This window comes from Panicum virgatum, chromosome 3K (genome assembly GCF_016808335.1).
Source record: "Panicum virgatum strain AP13 chromosome 3K, P.virgatum_v5, whole genome shotgun sequence".
In the NCBI taxonomy this organism is placed as follows: Eukaryota; Viridiplantae; Streptophyta; class Magnoliopsida; order Poales; family Poaceae; genus Panicum; species Panicum virgatum.
In genome coordinates this window covers 10,192,233-10,219,839 of record NC_053138.1, presented here as the reverse complement: position 1 = coordinate 10,219,839, position 27,607 = coordinate 10,192,233, and the positions used below count along the sequence as shown (strand labels likewise).

Genomic DNA, 27,607 nt, shown 5'->3' with positions numbered 1-27,607 from the left:
GCATCAATCTCGTCTAGTGGCAAGTTCAAATCAAACCGTGTCCAAAAAAGAAGAAAGAAAATAAGAAACAAAACTACACGTTGTTGCTTTGAATATCAAAAAAGAAAAGAACAAAATGGGAAGAAGGAAACAAATTACCATTGCCATTGCCGTTGTCCAATATTGCGTCGTTCAGATCAAAGGCAAGATTGCCGTTCTCATCTTCTTCTAATCTAACGTTGAGATCAAAGCCCACAACTCTTGGTTCAGCCATTGCATGAGGTAGATGGAAAGAGAATACGAGGAAAGTGAGGAGGCCAAGGAAACGCAATCCTGCGTGCGCGACGCAGCGGCTAAAAGTGCCATGCAAAAAAAAAAAAAAAAAAAACAGCACGCGTCGCAGCGGAGCCAGGTTTCGAACTAAGCAAATCAACACTCGCGCCTTGTTGTGCTAGCCAGGTCAGCTGGGGAATTTTCTCGTAAGTAATGCACCTGCAGTACTATTTAATATGGGCAGATATGGTAAAATACCCCATAATTAATTACTCTTGGTAACCACAATTCTGTCTTAAACGATAACTAATTCAGGTATGGAGGGAGTATAATGCAAATATACGAAGCAGACAGACACATCCGCGAGGAATATGTAATAAATCCATTATTGTGGTGTGTGGTTGAGCACAGGTCTCAAGAAAACCCAGCGTTGGTGTACACGTAACTGGTGCATAAAATCTATAAATCTTATTTGACTGAATATCTAACAAACAAGCTGAATAGTAGGCCGAACACATATTGCCATCCAACCTACAATCATATTTATTTGGCACCGCTGACCAGCAGGTCACCTCGTCAGCTGATCAGTCTTCCAATGGCTCCAGCACATGAACGGCACCATCGCTCATGCCGACTGTGATCAGGTTAGGATACCAGGGATTCGCAGCAACATCCATGGGATACACGATTCCACCACCGCTGGATATAAGATGCAACCAGAGGGCAGCGGTAACATATAAGATATTAGATGTTGGTCACCAGAAATAAGATTTCTCCAGACTCAAACAGAAGCTATTGGAGACTACACATACCTAGGTACTGAAGAAGTTACGTAGGCAGAAGGTGCAATCCTGCATCGTAACCTAAGAGATTCTGCTTCGAATATTCCAATTGCTCCATCACGGAATCCAGCGTAGACCATGAGACCATCAGATGAGTATACTGCGCTTGAAATTGCAGAAGAGAGTGTTTCTTTTGGGGACCACTGCATTATGAAGTAATGGTGACTTAGCATCATTGCAATGATCTCAATATGCACATTTTTAGGAATAGAATGATCATAAGTATTTATTTCTAACACTTCTAGCACGATGTAAGATGGTACGTTAAGAGTCAATGCAAGATTGCATGTATGCTAATAATAAGTAATAAATGCAAACATGTAACAAAATTTTCATGAATAAATAACTAACCAAGTGTAGGCATTCAAGATTCCCATCGTAGATCGTCAACTGGCTCTCATGAACTACTAAAAGATGTGTTTGGTTATAATGAAACTGCACCATTGTATCACCAACTAAAGCAGAACCATTAGATGGAGGTCGGATGTATCTCGATTTCTTCTTCTCCCAATTGCCAGTGCTCCAAACACATAACTGCGAAATTTCATATATTAAAAAAAAATTTGAAACAAGTATAATGTACATAATTGTCTGTGCAATCAAGATTCTATCTTTAGTTTTCTTTGGAAAATGGATAAAGGATTGACTGAAACGGTACTAATGTGAAATAGTTATGCTCACATGCACAAAGCTTACATTTAACTCAACCTCCATTTTAATAAACAACCCCAAAATAATATTTGGTAACATTAGAATTCGCACCTGAGCATCAGCACCAGAAGATACAAGCACATTCATCGACTGCAAAAATGTCAACCCAGTTATCTTTTTCTGATGGCCCGTGAGCACCTTTCGAACCTGTGCAATTCAGTCATATTATGTCAATATTTGGCATGTTGATGTTAAATATAAACCTAAGGAATATGGTGTGACGCAAGAATATAGTGCATTTGATGTTCTATAGAAAAGAACACATCTTTAACTAGTAACTAAGTAAAAAGAGAAAAGGAGGTACATAGTCTAAAATGAGAGCATAGTATTTCACGAGGGGGGGGGGGGGGGGGTACAAGTAACTTCTAGTGAGAATCATAATACAGGTAGCCAATTCATTGAGGTCATGCAAAGCAAGGGATGAAGAGATTGACCGTTAACACTCACCTTACTTTTGATATCATAGATTTGAATTGAAGAGTCCTCCATTCCAATAGCAATGATGTTTTTGTTTTGTGGGTGGACTGTGATGAAAGTTGTGGATCGTGGAGGTGCCATGAAAGTAGTAATGACCTTTGAGAGATTCACAAAATTAGAGCTTGATTCATCGGATGCCAATTTTTGCCAAGCCAAAATGAGGGTGTGCCAATAAAATTTCGCTAGCAATAGGTTCATATCTAAAAGTTGGCACTTTAATATTTGTGACCAAAACAATAGCAAGTTACTAGAACTTAATAAACCTTAAACCTTACAAAAGGATATAATATCGGTTTCCATGTTTTGGCACTAAACCAAATGAACACCTAAATTTTTTTGCCAACACTTTGGCATGCCCTGATTTTGTAAGCCAATATCTTGACTTACCAAGATTTTGGTTTGGAAGAAATTACCATCCAACCAATCAGACTCTTAGTGCACTCAAGGAAAGGTAATGTCCCAATTATGAAATAAAAATTAAATTTTATGAAAGTAGTCATATATAGTCTGCGAAGTTAAATCATGAAAGTAACCGCTTATTGGTGATGTTGACGTACCTTGAATGTATTTGTGTCGAACAGTGAGACTTTGCCACCTGATGAAGAAATTATATACCGCTCCTTTTTATGTAGGGCAATGCAGCCAGCTGCTTCACCTAGGTTGGCTTTGGTAGTGTCATTTTTCATTAGAATGCCTTCTTCCGGTTGCCACAGTAGAGGTGGAACAGATGTGGTGGGCTAACAAAAAGTTTGTGATAGCTTTTAGAAAACAACTAAAAAGAACTACAGTGTCAAAATAAAAATAACTCAGATCTCCCATGCATCTAACCCTGCCACGAGGATTTTTTTCACTGGGCCCCCATTTCCACAGCTTAAGAATAGCATTGGAGCTGAGAGTCAAAAGGTGTCTCCCCTTATTTGCATACAGAAGACGGAGAACCTATGAAGGAGAAAAGAAATAAAAACAATACTTTATCAGAATTTCAAAGTATACTACTCTGAATCTGACCATAATCTCTTTAATGTTGTAGCACAAAAATGAGTATCACATCAAAAGACAATATCAACAAGAAAGACAAATTAGACATTTGTGAAGTACGTGCAGACATCAATTGGTATTGTGACCTTCCCTGGCTTAAATAGAATATGTGCTCATATGTTGTTGGATGCTAAATATTTGTAACTTAACAAGGGCATACTAATACCAAAAAAAATAGATGTAAAAAATTGGTGAACATACTTTGGTGGGAGATGCTTCTGGATCTGGTGGAATATGCAGTGCTCGAATATGTCCGGTGTCAACAATGTCCGCTGACTTCCATGTCTTCATTACGAAGTCAGGGGTTTTGCTGACATCCATACATGCCTACCGTTTGTTCGATATAGTTAGCACATAAGCATATTAAGCAGCAAATAAACAAAGAAAAAAAATCGTGGAAGCGTAGCTGGCCACTCATGTGTCATGAGTTTTCTGCTATAGAACTGCAGTACACACTATCCAAATAGAACAAGGGCGTTCACAATGGCTGGTTTCATCAATTGTAAACAAAAATGGGGATATTTTCCTTCAATTTTTTACGGTCCTTGAGGAGTTATCACACTTTTTTCTATTTGGAAGTGCCGAAGCTTCAAAAATAAGGGAGATGTTTAAAGTTGTACTAACTACCGTGGGATTAAACTGATGAGCCATACGATAAAGCTCTGGGAGAGGGTTATCGAGCACCGCCTAAGAAGAGTGACGAGGGTGACCCAAAACCAGTTTGGGTTCCAACCTAGGTCAGCGAGAATAGCTATGGACCAGCTCTCTCGAAGCAGAAGACCCAGATCGCAGCACGGAAGCAAAGGCGAGAGAAACTTCACAAATCGCAGCACAGCACACACAGACCGGTCTGACCGGTGTACTGGACCGGTCTAACCGGTCGGGCTGGGAAATTCAAACTGCAGACCGGTCAGACCGGTTGCACAGACCGGTCACTCCCAGACAGCCCGCCAACAAAGCTCCAAATATCAAATCTCGAGCAAACGAAGTCCAAATCCAATCAAACTTTATGGAAAGCTTCGTTACTACTCCGTAAACATACCCCCAAAAGATCTCACCCAAAAGATTCACGGATCAAGAGAAATCGAGGAAAGATCAAAGAGGATTGGGGTTTTCTCAAGAACACAAAATCTCCAATTCGTGAGAACTCTCGATTCCAGTAGGTTTAGCACTTGGCTAGAAGGATTAGAATCATCACAAAGAGTTCATCAAACCACGAATTCAAGGGTTGGTCTCCTCCAAACAAGAAACGCACCAAAAGAGGAGAATTGAACCCAAAACGCAAGAGAGAAGGGGAGGACGAGATGCTCAGCACACACAAGTGAATCACAAACAAATTTTATCCATTAATTCTCAGAGGAATTCACCTATACAACAGCTAGAGTCATCCGCCCATCATCCACCCACTAGGTTGAAGAGAATAGCTATAATCTAAACTCTCTTTGCGTTGGAGTCCTTGGCCCTAACCTAGAATAGGGGCAGGGAGAAGGAAAAACGAAGAGAAAACAAAAGACTCAAGAGACTCTCCCAGCCATGGGCTGGTGGGGGTATTTATACCCGGCTGCTGCGGCCAGACCGGTCAGACCGGTCGGGTCAGCAGCACCCTGCTGCACAGCTTCGATCGACGGCGGAGCTTCTTTCTTCGACTCGAAGTCTTTGCTGCGATGCCGCCACGTCAACGAAGATCCGGTCCGCGGTTTTAGAGGGTCCGCGAAACCCGGGTAGGTGGCCGGTTTTGAGAAAACCGCCAAAACCTCACGCGCGGGAAGATTCCCGCCTCCACGCCGTGGCCCTAGACGCCGTTCCCGCCTCGGCCTCCTGACGGCCCTAGATGCCGCCCGACGCCCGTCACCTCCTCGCCCGCCTGTCCGAGCTCCTGTCCCGGCTGCCCTTCACCGCCGTCCACCGCACGGTCCATCGGCCACAGCACCTCCACGGCAGCTCCCCGTCGACACTCGACGGCCGTGTACCTGCAATCCAAAGACCAAGCGCACGATCACACCGCACGGTTGACAATTCACTCATCACAGGTAGGGTAGAGTACTCACATTCCTCAATCTCCCCCTTGATGAGTGCATTGTCAACACACCACAAACAAACCAAGAGAAGTGAAACCAGAGAAGAACAAGGAAGCACGAAAGAGAAGAACTCAAGCAAGTGACGAAAAGCTCAGAAAGGCAAGAACAGCCACTTACTCAAGCAAAGATCGATCCCCTAAGACAAGGGCAAAGGCTCGACGCAATCGATCAAAAGCCAAAACATGACTCCTCAAAGACAGAGGTAACGCTCGACGCAGTCATGCAAGAAGCAGAGGGAAAACGAGGAAACTAGGAGCCAAAACCAAAGCAGAAACTCCCCAAGCAAAGCTTTTCCCTCTCACAAGTGCATCTCTCCCAAAATGATGCACTCTCAAAGCACTGTGCCCAACAAGTTTTTCAAAAATCAAACAAGTCTCCCCTTGTTCGATCACTTCTCTCAAAATTCTCCCCCTTGTTGGCACATGCACACATCAAGCCTAAAAAAAAACCTAAAGCTCCCCCTGAAGCTGAGACTCCCCCAGAACAGATGCTATGCCATGAATGCAATGCAGGAGGTGTAAGTGAAAGCATTCAGGGATACAATGATATGAGCAATATCTAGTCACAAGCACGTGTGCATCCAAAAACAAGACCTGCATCTAGCTCAACAGGGTATATCAAATCAGTCTAGAGCTAGGCAAGTTCAGGTTTAGGAGAAATAAAAGCATCACCCATGATCTAGCACTAACAAGTAGGGAATGAAAAGCAGTGCTACACCTACTCATACAGGTGAGCCAAACCAGTCAAAACAAGTTGCCAACATCCATTTTTCAATTAAATTTATAGCAATCAATTCTTAATGCCAGGGGTTGAAAGTTTGTCATGCTTTACTTAGCAACGAGGCAAAGCCTATGTCAAAGACAATCAGAAGCTTAAAGCACTCATTTCAGTCATGCACAGCCTTGCCCGGGTTCTCACAAGTGCAAAGTGAGCCGTCCCGAAAGCTCGATCAGTGCGACAAGCAATCCCACCTGGATCTTTTCAATCCATTTCAAAAATGGTTCAAGCAATTTTATCAGATTTAGATCATTTCAAGTATGAATTGCTGAACGAAAAACCACACTAGCATGAATAAGATAGCAAAGCATATCAACATGCCATAACATGCTAGTAGCCAAGACAGGGTGATCATGTTTTCAGATTTTCAAATCAAAATAGCTTAACTCAGATGATGTCATATACACAGTGGAGCAAGCTATACATGATCAAGTTTATCAACTCACACTAGCAGGCACTAGAAGATCATAGCAATGTATACAAGAATGCTAGTGCAAGTGAGACAATGCAAAATGCAAACATGTACAATGCATATGCACAATGCAACTAACCAAGCTAAAACTAAGAGAAAGACAAAGACAAGCCAAAAACTAAGCAAATGAAGCACTCAGCAAATACATAGGCTCAAGGACACACAGGATTAGACCAGAGAGGATCCAACTGAGTACCATGAAAAGGTAACAATTAGAAAACCACAAGTCTATCCTAGGAAGAAAGCGTACAAGCCGAACGCTCACATACCTTGATGAAGATCCCGCTGGACCTAGAGCATAGCAAGCTCGAGGTCACCTCCCCTGCGTCCTCAGCGGGTCCACCTTCTGCTTGAACAGGTTCTTGTAGAGGTGAACGATCGATGTGGAAGAAGTGGTACTGGATCGTCCTCCTGAGCTGAGGTAGTCGAAGCAGAAGGGGCCGGAGCCTGCTGCCGGCGCAGTAACTCCAGACCATCATCAGCACCTGAGGTAGATCTCCCCCTCAACAAGTGATTCCTAGCACAAGAGAAACTAGGACACAAGAAGATAGCAACCGCCAAAGATCCAGAGCAAAACTCAAGCAAATGGTTATGTGTTAGTCAAGCCACATGCAAGGGTATACCAAAAGACACTCTAGAACATATCAAGACAAAAGATATTCCTAGAATAATCTAAAGGCACTCAACAACATGAACCAAGGAAGCAAGACTATATGAAGAAGATACTTGAGCTAGCAACCAGAACTAAGGAGCAAAAACTACACAAGCATGAGGGGACTGGACAAAGCACACACCCTGAGCTAGCAAGAGTCAAGACAAAATAAAAATCACAAAAACTAGCATACATAGTGGCTAGTCCACCAAAGCACAGACCTAGCAAGCAAAATAAGTAGAGATGTAGAATCTACAACATGTCACACGCAGAAAAAGTACAAAGAACTCAAAAGACAAACTCAAATGTACATAGGATACAACAGCCACCATGGGCTATCCATCAGCCTTGGAGAACCATCAAGTCTTGATCAAACCTGCATAAGACCAAGATCCATGGAGCACTTGTTCTCCAGGCCTCCAACCTGCATCACCATCGAGACATAGGAGGAGCAAACGTCTCGACACTGGGGTTAGCAAAGTGAGAAGCAAACCAGTGATGAGCCATTTGCTCTACAGAAGGGTAACCAAAGTCAGGTAAAGCGTATCCCCTGTCCCATCTACTACGAGGCTGATGATCACCACCGCGAGGAAAGTGTGGAGCATCGAAACCTCCTCCAAAGCCTCGGTCCCGTGGTACATAGCCGTACTGAAAACGACCAGGAGCACGACCAGCAAAGCGACCACCCGCTGGAGCACGGTAACCACCACCGTCTCCCTGACCTCCACCTACACGGCGCGCCCTAGCATCTCGCCTATCACCACGCCGAAAAGGACCATGCACCCGAGCAGAGTACATGTCCGCATTCCGTCTCTCCTGCTCTCTGCTCACAGCCCGCTTCCTCCTGAAGCAAAACTCCTCCAGGTGACCTTCCCTGTCACAGAACTCGCAGTGGTACCTCACCTCACGCTTGGGAGGTGGAGGCCTAGCCTGCGGACGGGGAGGAGCAGCCCTCTTCTTCTGGGCAACCTGGGCTGTGGCAGCAGGGAGCGTGTTGAGGGGGTTCCTCAGTGCATTGGGCTTTGGAACCCAAACCTGCTTTCTACGGAGGTGCTTTCGGTGGTTTTTTAAGCACACCATCCGCGGGGTCAACAAGCGAAGGCTGCGTGCTCGTGCTAGCAGTGTTTGCAGCAGCCTTGCCAATCTTACCATACAACCTGTCAAAGTCTGACTTCGTGTATGTGTAACCGACCCCAAACCCATCACCACGCTTGAACTGCTTAATCATCATGCCCAACTGCGGCTCACTGCTAGAAACCCAACTCAGAATTGCCCTAAGATAGGTATTCTCATTCTCTAAGTTGGCTTTCTCTACCGCAAGACTATCTAAATCAGCAATCAAACCAGGGCAAACGGAGCAGTCAATAGGTGGGCTAGACTCTACGACCTTAGTCTTTCCAAAAGACTTGATCAAAGCGTTCTTCTCCTCTAGCTCCAACCTAAGCGTGGGACAAAGCTTACAAGCGCCAAGCAAAGCAGGCCTAGATCTAAGCTCCTCTAGTTCACAAACAACAGTAGCAAACTTGGACTGCGAAGAAGCTAGATCAGACTAGGACACTCATCGCATTCAAGCACATCACTAACAATGGGAGCATCCTTGACAAGTTCAAACTCATGCTTGGTCTTGGCTAGCTCGTGAGACACGTCAGAAAGCGAAGTCTTAGCAACATCTAAGTTCGCGATGTTCTCATCATGCTTGGCACGGAGAGCAACAAGATCATTCATGTGAGATATGCAGCCAGCGCACTCATCCTCACTAGATTTCTCCCTAGCACAAGCCAGCTCAGCCCTAAGCTTTCTACGCTCTCTAACTGCTTCCTTAAGCAGCCTATTCTGGTTGTCGAGAGCGGCGTACAACTCCCTAACCTCTGTATCAAGCAGGTCGATCGTGGAGTTTACCTCTGAATCGCTCTCGGATCCAGGAGAAGAGCCGGAGTGCATCGGTGTAGCATGTCCACCTGAAGACGCACGAGCACCATCGGCTTCGCCCGCCATGGTGCAGAAGCTCTTGCGCCGATCGGCCGCCAAGCAAAGGCCGATGAAGCCGGTGGCTTCCTTGTCCCGCTTCTTCTTCTTCTTGTCGTCGTCGTCGGAGGTCGGTGAAGAAGAGCTGTCGGTGTCGGAGCTCTTGTCGAGGTCGCTGAGCTGCGCCAGGAAGGCCTTCTCACGCTTCTTGGCCTTGTACTGGAAGCGCTTCTTGAGCGACTCCTTGTCGAAGTGTCCTCCCCGGTCACGACTGCGGTGCTTGTGGCGCCGACGCTCCTTGTTGGAGCCTCCCTCGTCGCGGTCGCGGTGGTGGTAGTAGTCGAAGGAGTTGTTCTGGCCACCGCCGGACTTCTTGGGGCAATCGGCGATGAAATGGTTCAGATCGCCGCAGTTGTAGCACCCGGGGTTCTTCTTCCTCTGCCTGTTGTGGTAGACACACTGGAACTTGCTGATGAGGAGGCACAAGTCATCGTCGCCCAGCGTCTCCAGCTGCTCATCTGAAACAGAAGGCAAAGAGGCAAGAGAAAAGCCAAGAGCAGAGTTAGCGTTAGAGCTCGATCCACCTGGGCCAATCACAAGAGCGACGCTCTTGGAAGGAGGGGCACCATTGAGCTTGGCTCGTGTCTGGTTATCCTCCTCCGTGGCCTTGAGCTTGCTGAAAAGCTTGTTCACGGTCAGAGTCTCATAGCCTGCAGACTCAATGATCGTGTTCACCTTGAGATCCCACACAGAGCAATCAAGTGCGTAAAGCAACTTGAGGGCCTTCTCGTGCTCTGTGTACTCAAGGGCACCAGCAGATCTGTTCGCATTGACTTTGTTCACAATCGACTGAAAACGATTGAACATCAAGTCAATGCTTTCACCCGGCTCCTGTGTGAAGTTCTCGTACTCACGCCGGTGAGTCTCGAACAGTCTGGTCTTCACCTGAGATGTACCCTCGTGGTAGTTCTCAAGGCACGTCCAAATCTTGTGGGCTTCCTGAAAACCCTGGACGCGTGAGAACTCCGCACGAGAAATGCCAGCGAACAAGGCATTGATGGCCTTGGCGTTAGCCTCGTGCTGGGTCACCTGGAGAGGCGTGGTCCGAACAGCCAGCACTTCGTAAATCTGGTTCGTGGTAATTTCCCAGACCTCGGCTCCCATGCTCTATAAGAAGGCTCTCATGCGAACCTTCCAGTAGGCATAGTCCTCGCCGGAAAACACCGGGGTCTTACCAAGACTCGCCATGGTCGCCGAGTGGTTTTCGAACCGGTTAAGGTACTGAAAACCTCAACCAAATTCTGATACCAATTGAGGGACCGAAACTGGCGACCAGAGGGGGGGGGGTGAATGGGAGCCAATCAAAATTTCTTCCGAAATCTGAATCGTCGGCCTATGTCTCAAAATCACCGCAAGCCCTTCAACCTAGGTCAACGAGAATAGCTATGGACCAGCTATCTCGAAGCAGAAGACCCAGATCGCAGCGCGAAAGCAAAGGCGAGAGAAACTTCACAAATCGCAGCACATCACACACAGACCGGTCTGACCGGTGTACTGGACCGGTCTGACCGGTCGGGCTGGGAAATTCAAACTGCAGACCGGTCAGACCGGTCACTCCCAGACAGCCCGCCAACAAAGCTCCAAAAGTCAAATCTCGAGCAAACGAAGTCCAAATCCAATCAAACTTTATGGAAAGCTTCGTTACTACTCCGTGAACATACCCCCAAAAGATCTCACCCAAAAGATTCACTGATCAAGAGAAATCGAGGAAAAATCAAAGAGGATTGGGGTTTTCTCAAGAACACAAAATCTCCAATTCGTGAGAACTCTCGATTCCAGTAGTTTTAGCACTTGGCTAGAAGGATTAGAATCATCACAAAGAGTCCATCAAAGCTCGAATTCAAGGGTTGGTCTCCTCCAAACAAGAAACACACCAAAAGAGGAGAATTGAACCCAAAACTCAAGAGAGAAGGGGAGGACGAGATGCTCAGCACACACAAGTGAATCACAAATAAATTTTATCCATTAATTCTCAGAGGAATTCACCTATACAATAACTAGAGCCATCCGTCCATCATCCACCCACTAGATTGAAGAGAATAGCTATAATCTAAACTCTCTTTGCGTTGGAGTCCTTGGCCCTAACCTAGAACAGGGGCAGGGAGAAGGAAAAACGAAGAGAAAATAAAAGACTCAAGAGACTCTCCTAGCCACGGGCTGGTGGGGGTATTTATACCCGGCTGCTGCGGCCAGACCGGTCAGACCGGTCGGGTCAGCAGCACCCTACTGTACAGCTTCGATCGACGGCGGAGCTTCTTTCTTCGACTCGAAGTCTTTGCTGCGATGCCGCCACGTCGACGAAGATCCGGTCCGTGGTTTTGGAGGGTCCGCGAAACCCGGGTAGGTGGCCGGTTTTGAGAAAACCACAAAAACCTCACGCACGGGAAGATTTCCGCCTCCACGCCGTGGCCCTAGATGCCGTTCCTGCCTCGGCCTCCTGACGGCCCTAGATGCCGCCCGACGCCCGTCACCTCCTCGCCCGCAGCGAGGCTCTAGACGCCGTCGACGCCCGTCGCCTCTGTCAGTCCCGACACCGACGCACGTGCCTCCACGACTTGGCGTCTTCAACCGCCGTCCGCCTCCTTGGTTTTGTGGCGCAAACCAAGAAACCCTCCTTCCGTCGCCGCTTGCGCCCTCGATCCAGGAGTGGACGCCACAGCTGCCGCCCGGTCCGAGCTCCTGTCCCGGCTGCCCTTCACCGCCGTCCACCGCACGGTCCATCGGCCACAGCACCTCCACGGCAGCTCCCCGTCGACACTCGACGCCCGTGTACCTGCAATCCAAAGACCAAGCGCACGATCACACCGCACGGTTGACAATTCACTCATCACAGGCAGGGTAGAGTACTCACATTCCTCACACGTAGGCAAACCAGTTGTGTTAGCAGTCCCACCTCCTCGGGCAGCTCATTTATGCCGAATTTCCAAAAATCCAGTGTCTGCAGAAACTTGAGATATCTCACTTCCCTAGGCAGTTCGATATTACTAACTGTAGTTGATGATTCTTCTATACGGAGGTACCTCAGGTGAAGTAAACTCCCAAGACTCTCCAGCATACCTTCGTGTATCTTTTCTCCAGTATGACAATTTTGCATATCTAATACACGCAAAACTGAAGTGCGTGGGCATGATGCTGACGAGCTAAAATTGCACTCACTGGCAATAAAAGATCTGACTTTATCCACAGCGATATTAGCTAGTAGTTGACCGCCGCTGTGCTCTTTGATACGCTGCAAGACTAGCCTGCGAGCAATGCTTCCCAGAAGTTTCAGTCGCTTGTCATCACCGTCCAATACTGTGACGAAATTTTCTTGGCTCGATAATGAACGGACCAAATCAAAAACCATATCATGAAGACGGCAACCCTCTACATACCCTTTATCATACATCTCCACTGGTTGGATCATGCTTCTGTTTATCAACTCATTGAAGTACCTCTCACCGAGCTCATATAATCCGATGCCTGCTGCTTGTTCCTCATGGACGAAACCTTCAGCTATCCACTTCCATATCAAACTATATATCTCTATCACTTGATCTTCTGAAAATATGCTTAGGTATAATAAGCAAGGCTTGAGATGTGATGGCAGATCATAATAGCTAAACAACAATATCTTCCTAGTATTTTCTACCTCATCATTGTCTCCATGCCCAAAACCAATAGAGTTGTAGACCTCAGACCAGTCCTCCCATGGTTTACTGGCTAACAAACTGGCTATTGTAATGATTGCTAATGGCACACCACCACATTTCTTCAAAAAAATTTCACATGCCTCAACGGATGGACTATCAAAACACTCCCCTTTACCATCAGCTATTCTTTCATACAATAATTTTTCAGAGTTCTCACGAGAAAGTGGTTGTATTTTGTAAACTTCATCTGCATGTGCAGCCACTTCAGAAATACGAGTGGTCACCACTACTCTACTTCCACAATTACTGTCTTGAAGAGCACATCTGATTAAATTCCATGATTCCTTGTCCCATATGTCATCAATAACAATGAAGCACCTATATTCACATGACAGCAAAAGAGCCATGAGAAAGTAATTCAAAGTATAGAAACTCATATGAAAGCGAGCATGGCCGCATGCCAGCCACGGAAAACGAGATGATACTTCCTATATTAATCACCGAGAAGTACGAAGGAAGAAAAATTAGCAAGAAGAAAAAAGATGAATCACCTTATATATGTTTGGGCATAAGGAAAATATTGTGGTTCGCCACCGCATGAGTAATTTTAATAATTAGCTTTTATTATTTTAAGCAAAAGATGCTACAAAATGGCAAACAATATCAATTTATATCGGAAAAATGTTTGTATTTATTTTACACAACAATTTGTATCTTCTTGTTGAAAATTCAAAGTTACTTCACTAACGACCATTTTAAATCAACCATGTTTAACATACTAATTAATTTCTAGACTCGAGAGGGCACGTTCTAGGCCCTTTCGGACTGGCCTGGTTCAATATGCGACTAGAAATAGAAAAAAATAAAAGTCACTATATATGTTAAGCGATGAAAAGCATTGGTTTGGGATTATACTCGTATAAGTCGTACCTCTTTTCCTTGACGAACTCCTTAAGTTCATCCATGAGCTGCTTTTCATCCAACACCATAAAATCTGAATTGGCATACTTTCCCTTGTCAAGATCAATGAGAATGTCTCTAAGAACTTTCTTCACGTCAGGGTTCCGACCCACTGGAACAAAAGCACTACGCTCGAAAGGTGATTTAATGTGGTCATATACAGCTTTGGCAAGAGTGGTCTTTCCTAGTCCTCCAAATCCAACGACAGAGACGACCTTCATCTTCTTATCACGCAAATCAACATCATCCTCTAGGGACAACAAGCTTATGAGCTCATCCCTTGGCCCCTCGATGCCAACAAGCTCCGTTGCCCTTTTGTATAGATTCATGATGCGAGGATCGATGGTTGCCGCAGCTGCAGACTTGGCGACAATGCTGTCGACGGTGAACCTTCCACGCCTCACTGCCACCTCGTCAAGCTTCTCGTAGATCTCCTGGATCAGGCAAGAAATATTTCGGCGAGCCTTGCTCCTCTTGAACAGACCGCTCACCTTCTTCCGGAGGCGCCTGAGCATGTGTGGGTCGGCAGGCTCATCGACGCGCACCAGGAAGGTGTCGACGATGTCCTCCATGTCGTAGGATGCCTCCCTGACGTCGCGCACCCAGAGCCTGACCAGCTCGTCGAGCTGCTCCGGTGGCACGTCGCCGATCTTGCGGAGGACGTCGTGCACGGCCTCGAGCTCCCGCGAGAGGGACTGGATCTTCTTCCTGACGCCCTTCTGCAGGCCGTACTCCTCCTTGAGCAGCTCGCCCAGTTTGGGAAGCAGGCTCCCCATCGCCCCCGTCACCAGCTCCATGCTTGCAAGTTCGGCGGATGGCTCCTGAGCTACTCCTAAGCGCAGCAGCTTGGGAATTGGAATTTGGAAGCAGCTGCTCTGTGCTCGCCGTATCCTATTCTCCGGTCCCTGCAGATCGCTTGGCTTTCGGTCTGTGGGGTTCGCTCTGTAAGCTCCTAGTCCTAGTGGACATGTCTATTTTGCATCGGCAGCATCATTAGCTTGTCACAAACGCATATGCTAATCAATAATATAATATTTGGAACTCCAGTGAAATAATTAGCAGTTTTAGATATTTAAACATGCAAATTAATAGTTCGGGGACCATCTAATATTTTGAACAATGTTTTAAATAGCGGGCTAAGCCATTTAGCTATTTTTGTCCAAAAATAGGCTAAAGCGGCAGGTAAGAGCTAAATTGTACATGAAAAAATTAGCTAAATCTTTCTCAAATAACTATAGCCGGAGATTAAAAACTTTGATTTTTAATTATGCTAAAGGCTATATATGTTTAAAAAGTTTGTCCACAAAAGTGTAAAATCTCATCCTAGAAACTTCCCCGGGCCGCCGGGAATAACAAAATAATTTGCCTCAGGTGAAATATGCCTTTTGCAACCAGATAAGAAACGCATCAACTAAAGAGGTGGCATAATTCACTAATAAAGCCGAGATGCTCTTATAGTGCTCCCCACGTGAGAGCTGACGCGCTCAAAAGCATAAGAGAGATGAGTGCAAAATCTGAAACTTTTGCCTTTCTTCACATCTTTGTGATTAATTGAATGGAATAGCTAAATTTCAAACCGAGCATAATCAACGTGAGAGGCGGGCCAACCGCGATGATGAATCTACGGGTGATCGGACAGTGGGAAACTTACGGTCGACTCCACCTACTCCACCACATAGTGGACCCCACCACTCCTCCTTCCCCTTCTTTTTTTCTCAAGCGCTCCCGGCTCCTTTCCCTTCCCCTTTCTTCCTCTTCCTTCGTCCTCCCCAGATCCGGCGCAAGGGATCCTTGTCCCTCCTCCTTCCGGCCTCCCCCTTCCCTTTCCCTTCCTTTTCCACAGGCCAGATCCATGGCGCGGCGGGGCGGAGGCAGGCTAGTGGTGGGCGGAGGCAGGCCGGTGGCGGGGAGGCGGCAGGGCGGAGCGGCGGCGGGGAGGTGGCAGGGCGGAGAGGCGGCGGGGAGGCGCGGCGGGGCGGAGCGGCAGCAGGGCGGCGCGGCGGGGTGGAGCGGCAGCTGGGCGGAGCGGCAGCGGGGAGGCGCGGCGGGGCGGAGCGGCAGCGGGGCGGCGCGGCGGGGCGGAGAGGCAGCAGGGCGGAGCGGCGCGCGGGGAGGCGCGGCGGGGCGGAGCGGCGGCGGGGAGGCGGCAGGGCGGGGAGGCGGCAGGGCGGAGCGGCGGCGGGGAGGTGCGGTGGCGTGCTAGCGGCGGGGCGGCGCTGCGACTGGGAGCGGCGGTGGCGCCCAGTTAGCATTTTTTTTCTTTTTTATTTTTTTGGATGCAAAATTTTTTTTTGTCAATTTTTTTTATTTGTTTTTTTAGTTTAGGTTGTAAAAGTTTTTTCCCCAAACTTTTTTTCGTTTGGATGCAAATATTTTTTCAATTTTTTCTCGTCAATTTTTTCTATCTCGCCAATTTTTTTCTTAGAAAAATTTTTATATCTCTCGCCAAAAATTTTTTCTCTAAAATTTTTCTTTGAAAAAATTTCTTGAAATCAGAAAACGACAAAAAACTTACTAAAATAGGAAAAAACCGAATGGTCGGAAAATTGACCGTACGGAGGGGTTCCGTACGGTTGACCGTAAATTAGCGGCCCCCCGGGCCAACGGGCCAACCACGGTAGAACATGCAGGGAAAACGAGCAAAATATCGTCAGAGCTATATATATCACGCGCGTGATAGGAAGTTCATCCATCACCTGAGGGAATTTTAGGTGGGCCGCACCACGAATTAGCCCAACATCATATTGCAGTGTCCATGCATATCAACGCCACCCTCCTCTGTTCCTTTGCAGAAAGTACCGCTCCTCGTCGCCGACTGCATGCATGCAAAGATAGATCATCTTTTTTTTTCTTTTTTTCTCTTTCAGACTCTTTTCTTTCCATTTTTTCTCTTTCCGTTCCTCACTTTTTTCCTATTTTCTTTCCTTTCCTTTTTTTTATAGATTCTTTAATAGAAAATTATATAATGTTTCAACCATTGCCGTCACAACTAATGCAACAAAATAATTCTTTTCTATTTAATTTTTCTTTCCTTCTATTTTTATTTCCCTTTCTTTCTCCAATCCTTAGTATCTATTTATTTATTCTCATGTACACAATCTATGTTTAATAATAAACTATTTGTTCACATTTTTGAGTGAGTCGTGCTTAATGTATACCAATTTATTTGTACAGTAGACTCATAAGTTTGGTGTGAAACAATTTTTTTCCTTTATATGCTAACTTGTTTAGCATGTGTATATATGCTTATAAAAATAAATTTACGTTGTAGATTCATTTTTTGTCATACAAATTTATTTGTATGTAATTAATTTGTTCACAGTGCCAAATTATTTGTTCACTTTGCAAACTAAATTGTTCAATGTGAATGACTCATTTGTTCGTGATATGTATTTTTTATTATTTACCTGCACAATCAAATATTCGCAATGTTTAGTATTTTGTTTGTAGTACATTATTATTTGTTCGCCATGTTTTAGTTTTGCTCTCATAAAATAATCATTTCTTTGTGTTGTTGAAATATTTATTCCCAGTAGCTGAAAATAATTATTTAATATTAAAAAATTTATTTTTAGTATAAACTTCCTTGCATATGGGTGACATTATCAGTTTTGTATTCACCTGCATGTATGCACGTATGTGGGAAAGGCGTCCACGCGCGGAAATAGTGAGAACAAACTTTAGTAAAATTCATCTAGCCTAATAATACGTGCGCTCTCTCGAGTATAAAGAAATTAATTCCGCTTCAACGGTTGGTGCGAACATTGCCTGAAGCAACGTCTAACCGCGCTCGCAAAATACTACTGTAGTACATTACACGAGCTTTTTTTTAGGGGTAGTACTGTACATGACTACACGAGCTGAGCAGTAGCGCAGGCCAGCAGGGAAAGATGCCAAACCGCGCAACAGCCAACAGCCCACGAAACAAGCGCTCCAAGCCCAAATGCCAAACCGCCCCAGCCCAACATTGATCTCCCCCTCGCTCCCTCCTGCTCAGCAAAGTCTAGCATCACATTCGGAAAAGAAAAAAAAGAAGCAAAAGTCTAGCATACATACCAGAAGTCCAGAACCAAAATCCAAACCCCAGACCAAGTTGAATCCGTCGCGGCAAATTAAACGGGTGGCGGCTCACGTACGTTGAGCAGGATCGGAAGATCGAGGTCGTCCTGCTCATCAGTCCTCACTTAATTTCATCAACGGAGAGGCGGGAGACGACCAATTAAGTAAGTTGAAGCCGCCGTCTCGGAGGCTCACGGTGAAGTACCTCTGCAAGTCCGGCCGGGGGCTCGCATTTTTGCACGGTCAGCCGCGCCGGCGACGTGGCCGAGGACCCCTCGAAGCCGCATGCCGCGCCGGGGCAGTACGTGGCACGACGCGCGTGGGCACGCCTGGACGCGTGCTCCTATCTCGCGCGCGGCCGACCGTACGTGTGTTACAACATGCATGTACACAATCAATCAGCAATGAAGCTGGAGTCAAGCAAATCCTCCTAGACGTTTATTTGCCAACATGCATGATTTCTTTAATTTGCAAGCAACATAGACAGATATAGGTCTGACTAATGATAAGCCGGCCTCCGGCCTCCATCGTCGTGTAGCCCATGCGGTTGCCGCGTCATCATCGTTGGCGGCAGCCCCTGATGACCATGGATCGAGCCACGCGGCCAGCCATGCAGACATGGCACTAGCCGGTGGTGGCATCCACTTATTTGACTGAATATCTAACAAACAAACCAATTAATTATTAACTAAATATGTACGTAATCATAGCCTGAGAACATATATATGTTGCCATCCAGCTTCCAGCACAACCAGATCACTGGTTGGTTAGCCAACCAGCCAACAATATTTTTCTCTCGCACTAAGGCAGCGCCAGCCACCAGTTCTTTTCTTTCACAACAAATCAGCACTAGCCACCGGCCACAGCCAGCTGAACAGAGTGGGCACTGCTGACCAGGTCACCGCATCAGTTAATCAATCTTCCAATAATGGCTCCAGCACATGAATGGCACCATCGCTCATGCCTACTGCGATCTGGTTAGGATACCAGGGATTCGCAGCAACATCCATGGGATAAACAGTTTCATCACCGCTGCATATGAAGATGCATCCAGAGGGGCAGCAGTAACACATATAAGATGCTGGTCACTAGAATTAAGATTGCCCCATACTCAAATAGAAGCTGTTGGAGGCTACACACATACCTAGGTACTGAAGAAGGTATGTAGGCAGAAGGTGCAATCCTGCATTGTAACCTAAGAGATTCCGCCTCGAATATTCCAATTGCTCCATCGCAAAATCCAGCATAGACCATGAGGCCATCAGATGAGTATACTGCTCTTGAAATTGGAGAAGGGAGTGCATCTCTTGGGGACCACTGCATTATTATCAAATAATGGTTTCTAAGCATAAGTGTGATGATCGCAATATGTGCATTTTTTTAACATTAGGATCATCATAAATATTTATATCTAACACTTCTAGCACAATGTAATACGGTATGTTACCAGTCAATGCAAGATTGCATATATGCTAATAATAAGCAATAAATGCAAACGTGTTACAAAAAATTGTCATGAATAACTAACCGAGTGTAGGCATTCAAGCTTCCCGTCGTAGATCGCCAGCTGGCTCTCATGAACTACTAAAAGATGTGTCTGGTTGTAGTGAAACTGCACCATTATATCACCAACTAAAGCTGAACCACTGGATGGAGGTCGGATGTATCTTGATTTCTTGTTCTCCCAGTTGTCTGTGCTCCAAATACATAGCTGCGAAATTTCATATATTAAAAAATTATTAAAAAAACTAGTATAGTTTTAAATCTCATGTATAATTTCATATAAAAATACATAGTTGTCCTTGCAATCAAAATTCTATCTTTAATTTTCTTTGTAAAATGGATAGAACGATGGCCTAAAATGGTACTGATATGAAAAATGGAGGTTGAGGCTATGCTCATATGCACAAAGCTTACAACTCAGCCTTCATTTTAATAAATAACCCAAAATAATACTTGGTAACATTAGAATTCACACCTGAGCATCAGCACCTGAAGATACAAGCACATTCTTCGATTGCGAGAATGTCAGTCCAGTTACTTTTTTCTGATGGCCCATGAGCACCCTTTGAACCTATGCAATTCAGTCGTACTATGTCAATATTTAGCATGGTGATGTTAAACATAAACCTAAGAAATATGGGTGTAACACAAGAATACAATGTATTTGATGTTCTATAGCAAAGCACACATCATTAACTAGTAATTAAGTAAAAAGAGAAAAGGAGGTACATAGTCTAAAATGAGAGCATAGTATTTCACAAGGGGGTACACGTAACTTCTAGTGAGAATCATAATATAGGTAGCCAATTCATTGAGGTCATGCAAAGCAGGGATGATGAGATTGACCTTTAAGACTCACCTCATTATTGTTGGTATCATAGATTTGAATTGAAGAGTCCTCCATTCCAATAGCAATGATGTTATCGTCTTGTGGGTGGACTGTAAGGAAAGTTGTGGAAGGTGGAGGTGCCATGAAAGTGGTAATGACCTGTGAGAGATTCACAAAATTAGAGCTTGATTCGCCGGATGCAAATTTTTGCCATGCCAAAATCAGGGTGAACCAATACAATTTGGCTACCAATAGGTTCATATCTAAAAGTTGGCACATTAATATTTGTGACCAAAACAAAAGCAAGTTACTAGAAACTTAATAAACCTTAAACCTTACAAAAGGAGAAAATTTCGGTTTCCATGTTTTGACACTAAACCGAATGAACACCTAAATATTTTTTGCCAACACTTTGGCATGCCCTGATTTTGTAAGTCAATATCTTGACTTACCAAGATTTAACTTTGGCATGCCCTGATTTTGTAAGTCAATATCTTGACTTACCAAGATTTTGGTTTGGAAAAAGTTGCCATCCAACCAATCAGACACTTAGTGCAGTCAAGGAATGGTCATGTCCCAATTATGAAATAAAAAATATTTTATGAAAGTAGTTATATATGGTCTGTGAAGTTAAATCATGAAAGTAACCGCATATTGGTGATGTTGAAGAAACATACCTTGAATTTATTTGCATTGAACAGTGAGACTTTACCACCTGATGAAGAAATTATACGCCACTCATTTTTGCATAGGGCAATGCAGCCAGCTGCTTCCCTTGGGTTGGCTTCGGTAGTGTCATTTTTCATTAGAATGCCTTCTTCGGGTTGCCATAGTAGAGGTGGAACAGATGTGGCGGGCTAACAAAAAGTTATGATAGCTTTTAGAAAACAACTAAGAAGAACTAAAGTGTTGAATTAAAAATAGTTGAGTTCTCCCATGCATCTAACCTTGCCACGAGAATTTTTTTCACTGGGCCCCCATTTCCACAGCTTAAGAATAGCATTGGAGCTGAGTGTCAAAAGGCATTTCCCCTTAATTGCATACAGAAGACGGAGAACCTATGAAGGAGAAAAGAAATAAAACTATGTTTTATTATAATTTTATACTACTAGCCTATCAACCCGCACTGGCTAATTAGAATTAATATAAAAATAAATTAATAGTTATAATTATCTATATCACACCCTCTTTCACGTATTAAAATATTCTAACACATACTCTAAAATACATATTTATCATTATCTAGTTGCAATATATTTTATTTTGCATCACACCTCGATGTGTGTTTGATATTTATTTAATTGAAATATTTTATGTGAACTATTATTCTTATCTCTTCCATCATACATGAATATATGGTGATAAATATCATGGGTAGTATTTTTATATAAATAATGTATTAATAATGATAGAAATAGTAATTTAAATTTTATATTGGTGCACTTTAATATTTTGTTGTAATTATATAATTTAGATTCGAATTTATAGGTTATTTTTACTTTTAATAATAATATAATTGGATAATCTATATGAAAATTTAGGGGGTTATTTGCATTATTTTTATAATAGCATAGGTGGGTTAGTTTAGATTTTCTTTATAATGGCATAGGTGTGTAATTTAGATACATGTTTAGGGGATTATTATAGTCTATTTTTATAATGGTGGAGGTAGGTAATTTATTAGGAATGATAATAGATGACTATTATATTTTTTGTGAGAAATTTTAAAATTTCTCTATTTTTTTAGAGTGTCCATCTTGGATCCTAGGTAGCTTTATGTGGAGGCTTCAAAAAAAACCTCCAATTAGTAATAGTAAGATACTGCTCTGAATCTAATCATAATCTCTTTAATGGTGTAGCACAAAATATGAGTATATCTTATTAAAAGACAATTTCAAGAAGAAAGACAAACTAGACATTTAAGAAGTAAATACATGCAGACATCGATTGATATCGTGACCTTCCCTGGCTTAAATACAATATGAGCTCATAGGTTTTAGGTTGATGTTGGATGCTAAATATTTATACAAAAAAATTATGGGAACATATTAGGTACAAACCACTCCCTTTGTGCAAACCGTGCAAACTTCAATCTGGGCCACCGGATCAACATCCAAGGGGTATGGGGGATTAGGTAATTTTACACTTAACCGCCTGCCCTAATCACATAGATGTTGATCCGGTGGCCCAGATTGAAGTTTGCATGGTTTGCATGAAAGGATTGGTTTGCACCTCATATATTCTCAAAAATTATATGCAAAAATTGGTGAACATACTTTGGTGGAAGATGCTTCTGGATCTTGTAGAATACGCAGTGCTCGAATATGTCCAGAGTCAATGATGTCCGCCGACTTCCATGCCTTCATTACGAAGTCAGGGGTTCTGCTGACATCCATACGTGCCTACCGTTTGTTTGATATAGTTAGCACATAAACATATTAATCAACAAATAAACAATGAAAAAAGAACAAGGGCGTTTACAATGGCTGGTTTCATCAAAAGTAAACAAAAGTGGGATTGTTTTCCTTCAAATTTTTATGGTCCTTGAGGAGTTATCACACACTTTTTTCTATTGGGAGGTTCCGAAAAACTTAATCGAGATCTTATAGTAACAAACTGCAATTAATGGAGGGCAGCTAAGCCATTTGCCTTCTTTACTAGGCTGTCTAAAAAAAATCCTTACAATAGTTTCATATTTGTCATATAGATGGAGTACAATAGAAGGGAAGAAGGAACGGAGTCAATTCTCCAATTTTAGGGTAGCTTGACTCAACTTGAAGCTAGGAGCCTTTGCAGTTTACCAATAAATTAATCTGATGGAAATTTTTTGAGATCATCACAAGGCAGGAGAGAAGCAATAAAAGAAGCAATAATTACTTAAGTAGAGCCATCAGCTTCTGAAAACATAAAATTTCTCAGTCAATCAATGTGCATGCATGATGATCAGTTCGTACCTCTTGGTAGGGTGAGAGCATTTCTTCTTCCTGCCATGTTGTTCGAAGATTGGGACGTTTGGGATGGACGGCGGCCGTGCGCTCCAACGCATCCTCCACATCATCCACGTCCAAAATACGAGCACCTTTACAGTTCACTGTCACGGTGACTACTTGGAGCGATGTTCTTCCGAGGCTCTCGAAACCAAGCAACTTGTCAAAACTATGCAGGGCCGCATCTTTTAAGAGCCGCACACAGACTTTAAACTCAAGGGATTCAAGACTTGGCATGGTAGCAGGTGCTACTACACTAGTGTGGCAGTCACAGCCACCCAGATCAAACCAGATTGGTGCACCGTGTATTTTCAAGATTCTCAACTTCCGAAAGTAGTAGCCAACATCTTGAGACGTGCAGGGAATCTTTATATTAACTATTTCGGTTTCGTCACACGATTTCAGTGTGAGGCTACGGAGCTCTGGCAACCTCGCAAGGGTTTCTATGTCCTGCCCTTTGACAACTTGCACTCGTACATACAGATAGGAGAGGTTTGGAGCAAGCGATGACTTTATCCACTTAGGCAGTCTAGAGAACACGAAGCAGTTCAAATGCAGATATTGGAGATGACGACAGGTGATGAATCCTTCATGACTCGTCGCGCTGTTACCATTTTGTGGCGTTGAGCCGTTAATATGCATCATTCGAATATTGTGCAGATTTCCTAGGGACTCCAGCAAAGCTCTCTCCATGCTCTCGCTCGTAACATTAATCTGAGTCCAGAGAACCCCCAGTTCCCTAAGCATGCCCAGCTCCTTCACAAACTGCATTGTTCTAGCAACATTAGCATCAACATTAGTAGGAAACCATACCAGCTCTTGCAACAAGGTCAATTTACCGATCAAACCAGCGGGAACCCTTGTTTCTAAATTAAGACGTAGGCAAACCAGTTGTGTCAGCAGTCCCACCTCCTCGGGCAGCTCATTTATGCCGAATTCCCACAAATCCAGTGTCTGCAGAAACTTGAGATATCTCACTTCCCTAGGCAGTTCGATATTACTAACTGAAGTTGATGGTGCTCCTAGACGGAGGTACCTCAGGTGAAGTAAACTCCCAAGACGCTCCAGCATACCTTCGTGTATCTTTTCTGCAGTATAACAATTTTGCATATCTAATACACGCAAAACTGGAGTGCGTGGGCATGATGCTGACGAGCTAAAATTGCACTCACTGGCAATAAAAGATCTGACTTTATCCACAGCGATATTAGCTAGTAGTTGACCGCCGCTGTGCTCTTTGATACGCTGCAAGACTAGCCTGCGAGCAATGCTTCCCGGAAGTTTCAGTCGCTCGTCATCACCGTCCAATACAGTGACAAAATTTTCTTGGCTCGATAATGAACGGACCAAATCAAAAACCATATCGTGAAGACGGCAACCCTCTACATACCCTTTAACATACATCTCCACTGGTTGGATCATGCTTCTGTTTATCAACTCATTGAAGTACCTCTCACCGAGCTCATATAATCCGATGCCTGCTGCTTGTTCCTCATGGACGAAACCTTCAGCTATCCACTTCCATATCAAACTATATATCTCTATCCCTTGATCTTCTGAAAATATGCTTAGGTATAATAAGCAAGGCTTTAGATGTGATGGCAGATCATAATAGCTAAACAACAATATCTTTCTAGTATTTTCTACCTCATCGTTGCCTCCATGCCCAAAACCAATAGAGTTGTAGACCTCAGACCAGTCCTCCCATGGTTTACTGGCTAACAAACTGGCTATTGTAATGATTGCTAATGGCACACCACCACATTTCTTTAAAATTCTTTCACATGCCTCAACAGATGGACTATCAAAACACTTCCCTTTACCATCAGCTATTCTTTCATACAATAATTTTTCAGAGTTCTCACTAGAAAGTGGTTGTATTTTGTAAACTTCGTCTGCATGTGCAGCCACTTCAGAAATTCGAGTAGTCACCACTACTCTACTTCCACAATTACTATCTTGAAGTGCACATCTGATTAAATTCCATGATTCCTTGTCCCATATGTCATCAATAACAATGAAGCACCTATATTCACATGACAGCAAAAGAGCCATGAGAAGGTAATTTTTTTGAAGTATTAAAACTCATATGAAAGCAGGCATGGCGACAAGCCAGGCACAGAAAACGATATGATGCTTCTTAGTTCCTATATTAATCACCAAGAAGTACGAAGGAAGAAAAATTAGCAAGAACAAAAAGATGAACACCTTATGTTTGGTAAAAAATTGTTAGCAACGTAAAAAATATAGCAGGTGTCGTTTGACACCGCATGAGCAATTGTAATAATTAGCTTTTATTATTTTAAGTAAAAATGCTACGAAATGGCAGACAATATATAATATGTATTTGAAAGTAGATTTGTATTTTACACAACCACTTGTATTTTCTTGTTGAAATAAAAATTTAATTCATTAACGTCCATTTTATATCAGTTTCATCAACTAATTAATAGCTAATACAGTAATTTCTAGTCTACAGATCAAACGTGCTAGCCCCTTTCAGACTTGGCTTAATACAGAATAAAATAAAGAAACAATATGCGGCTACAAAAATTGTGTAAGCAATGAAAAGCATTGGTCCCGTGATAATACTTGTACCTCTTTTCCTTGACGAACTCCTCAAGTTCATCAATTAGCTGCTTTTCATCCAACACCATCAAATCTGAATTGGCATACTTCCCCTTATCAAGATCAATTAGAATGTCTCTAAGAACTTTCTTCACGTCAGGGTTTCGACCCACTGGAACAAATGCGCCACGCTCAAAATGCAGTTTAATGTGGTCGTAGACAGCTTTGGCAAGGGTGGTCTTGCCCAATCCTCCGAATCCAACGACAGAAACAATCTTCATCTTCTTATCGGGCACATCAACATCATCTCCTAGGGACAGCATGCTTATGAGCTCATCCTTTGGCCCCTCCATGCCAACAAGCTGTGTTGCCCGTTTGTACAGATTAAGAATTCGAGGATCGATGGTCGTGGCAGCTGCAGGCTTAGCGACGATGCTGTCAGCCGTGTACCTGCCACGCCTTGCTGCCACCTCCTCGAGCTTCTGGGTGATGTCCTGGATCAGGCAAGAGATCTTTCGGCGAGCCTTGCTCTTCTTGAAGAGGCCGCCCACCTTCTTGCGGAGGCGCCTGAGCCTGTGTGCGTCGGCAGAATCGGTGCCGTCATCGACGCGCACCAGGAACGTGTCGACGATGTCCTCCATGTCGTAGGATGCCTCCCTGACATCGCGCGCCCAGAGCCTGACCAGCTCGTCGAGCTCCTCCGGTGGCACGTCGCCGATCTTGCGGAGGACGGCGTGCGCGGCCTCGAGCTCCCGGGAGAGGGACTGGATCTTCTTCCTCACGCCCTTCTGCAGGCCGTACTCCTCCTTGAGCAGCTCCCCCAGCTTGGGAAGCAGGCTCCCCATCGCACCCGTCACCAGCTCCATGCTGCAAGCAGCAAGTTCAGGAGGTGTCTCCTGCACTCACAGCAGCTTGTTGGTACTTGGTAGTAAGTGTGTGGATGATCTATCTGTATTTGGTAACCTAAGTCTGCCACCAGTTCTTAGCCGGAGGATGATCCACAGTGAGCCAGTGGGGAAAGTGCTCCTGGGTCTCCGTCCAGATCCAGAGCTAGCTGGTAGGGGAGGGGAAGGGGTCGGTCTCTGCGAACACGGAGTGGACTGCCAGTGGATGAGGATGACTGTATGAGGACGACGAGCCAACAGCCAAGGACAATACTTTTACGCGAGGGCCTACAAATTATTTAAGTTGCAAACACTTTACACGTTAAACAAGTTCATTTGGCACCCGTTTAATAATAGCCTTAATAATACATATTATATTATTAGGTAATGATTTCTTTGCAGCCGGCCTTACGTATTCTTGTTGATTAGAATGGCCAGCTGCATCCGTCCATCATCCAACAAAATATTTAATTGGATTCAATTCCCTACTGGCGCTGGCATTCATGACTCCGCCCCACCCACCGATACTTCTCCATCCCCCTTCCTCTTTTTCAAAATGGGAGGGGCAATAGGCCTTCTCTGTAGCAAGCCGCATTCTTGTTGATTAGAATAGGCGCCCGCATCCGTTTATCGTCCAACGAAATATTTACTTAGATTCAATCCCCTAATGGCATCCGCGGCATTCCTGACTCGGCTCCACCCACCTACGCTTCTCCATAACCCCTTCCTCTTTTCCAAAAGGGAGGGGTTACGGCCAGCCGATCGAGTCCATATTATTATCCGTCGAGGTTCGTTTTATTTATATGGTATACTTAGATTCCAGCATTTTAAGGACAAGTTAAAAAAATATAAAAATCACTT

At 44.3% G+C, this 27,607-nt stretch overlaps 2 protein-coding genes across 12 annotated transcripts; both read right to left on the bottom strand.

The window, feature by feature from the left end:
* Positions 1-605: 605 nt before the first annotated feature.
* LOC120697467 (disease resistance protein Pik-2-like) lies at positions 606-27,012 on the bottom strand. Of its 8 annotated transcripts, none has more exons than XM_039980715.1 (10): positions 25,893-26,996; positions 23,262-25,320; positions 3,522-3,647; positions 3,111-3,221; positions 2,840-3,019; positions 2,253-2,378; positions 1,857-1,952; positions 1,446-1,628; positions 1,065-1,237; positions 606-951 (listed from the first exon to the last, which is right to left on the bottom strand). In XM_039980715.1, exons 1-10 carry the CDS (start codon positions 26,726-26,728, stop codon positions 837-839), a joined length of 4,005 nt encoding a protein of 1,334 aa, XP_039836649.1. In that variant the 5' UTR covers positions 26,729-26,996; the 3' UTR covers positions 606-836. The 8 variants fall into 8 exon arrangements, with proteins under 8 accessions (XP_039836649.1, XP_039836647.1, XP_039836648.1 ...); XM_039980713.1 differs by lacking the exons at positions 3,111-3,221; positions 3,522-3,647 and adding exons at positions 21,255-21,365; positions 22,584-22,709 and having other exon boundaries at positions 25,893-26,995; XM_039980714.1 differs by lacking the exon at positions 3,522-3,647 and adding an exon at positions 22,584-22,709 and having other exon boundaries at positions 25,893-26,995.
* Positions 12,067-14,858, bottom strand: LOC120697468 (putative disease resistance protein At1g50180). 4 transcript variants are annotated; one of them, XM_039980718.1, is made up of 3 exons: positions 13,887-14,857; positions 12,345-13,334; positions 12,115-12,262 (listed from the first exon to the last, which is right to left on the bottom strand). In XM_039980718.1, the coding sequence occupies exons 1-3, from the start codon at positions 14,711-14,713 to the stop codon at positions 12,235-12,237; spliced, it is 1,845 nt and encodes a 614-aa protein (XP_039836652.1). In that variant the 5' UTR covers positions 14,714-14,857; the 3' UTR covers positions 12,115-12,234. The 4 variants fall into 4 exon arrangements, with proteins under 4 accessions (XP_039836651.1, XP_039836652.1, XP_039836653.1 ...); XM_039980719.1 differs by lacking the exon at positions 12,115-12,262 and having other exon boundaries at positions 12,690-12,875; positions 12,956-13,334; positions 13,887-14,856; XM_039980720.1 differs by lacking the exon at positions 12,115-12,262 and having other exon boundaries at positions 12,709-12,864; positions 12,956-13,334; positions 13,887-14,856.
* Positions 27,013-27,607: the final 595 nt, after the last annotated feature.

What these genes read in the sequence shown, in the direction of transcription:
- LOC120697468 (XM_039980717.1), bottom strand. Translation starts at nt 14,713, where the DNA reads ATGGAGCTGGTGACGGGGGCGATGGGGAGCCTGCTTCCCAAACTGGGC. An exon ending in GAGTTCGTCAAGGAAAAGAG is followed by an intron (nt 13,335 to 13,886) that starts GTACGACTTATA and finishes ATGTGAATATAG; the next exon opens with GTGCTTCATTGTTATTGATG.
- LOC120697467 (XM_039980716.1), bottom strand. Translation starts at nt 26,728, where the DNA reads ATGGAGCTGGTGACGGGTGCGATGGGGAGCCTGCTTCCCAAGCTGGGG. An exon ending in CAGAAGCATCTTCCACCAAA is followed by an intron (nt 21,366 to 22,583) that starts GTATGTTCACCA and finishes TCTCCTTCATAG; the next exon opens with GTTCTCCGTCTTCTGTATGC. An exon ending in ATGATACCAACAATAATGAG is followed by an intron (nt 20,050 to 20,337) that starts GTGAGTCTTAAA and finishes TGAATTGCATAG; the next exon opens with GTTCAAAGGGTGCTCATGGG.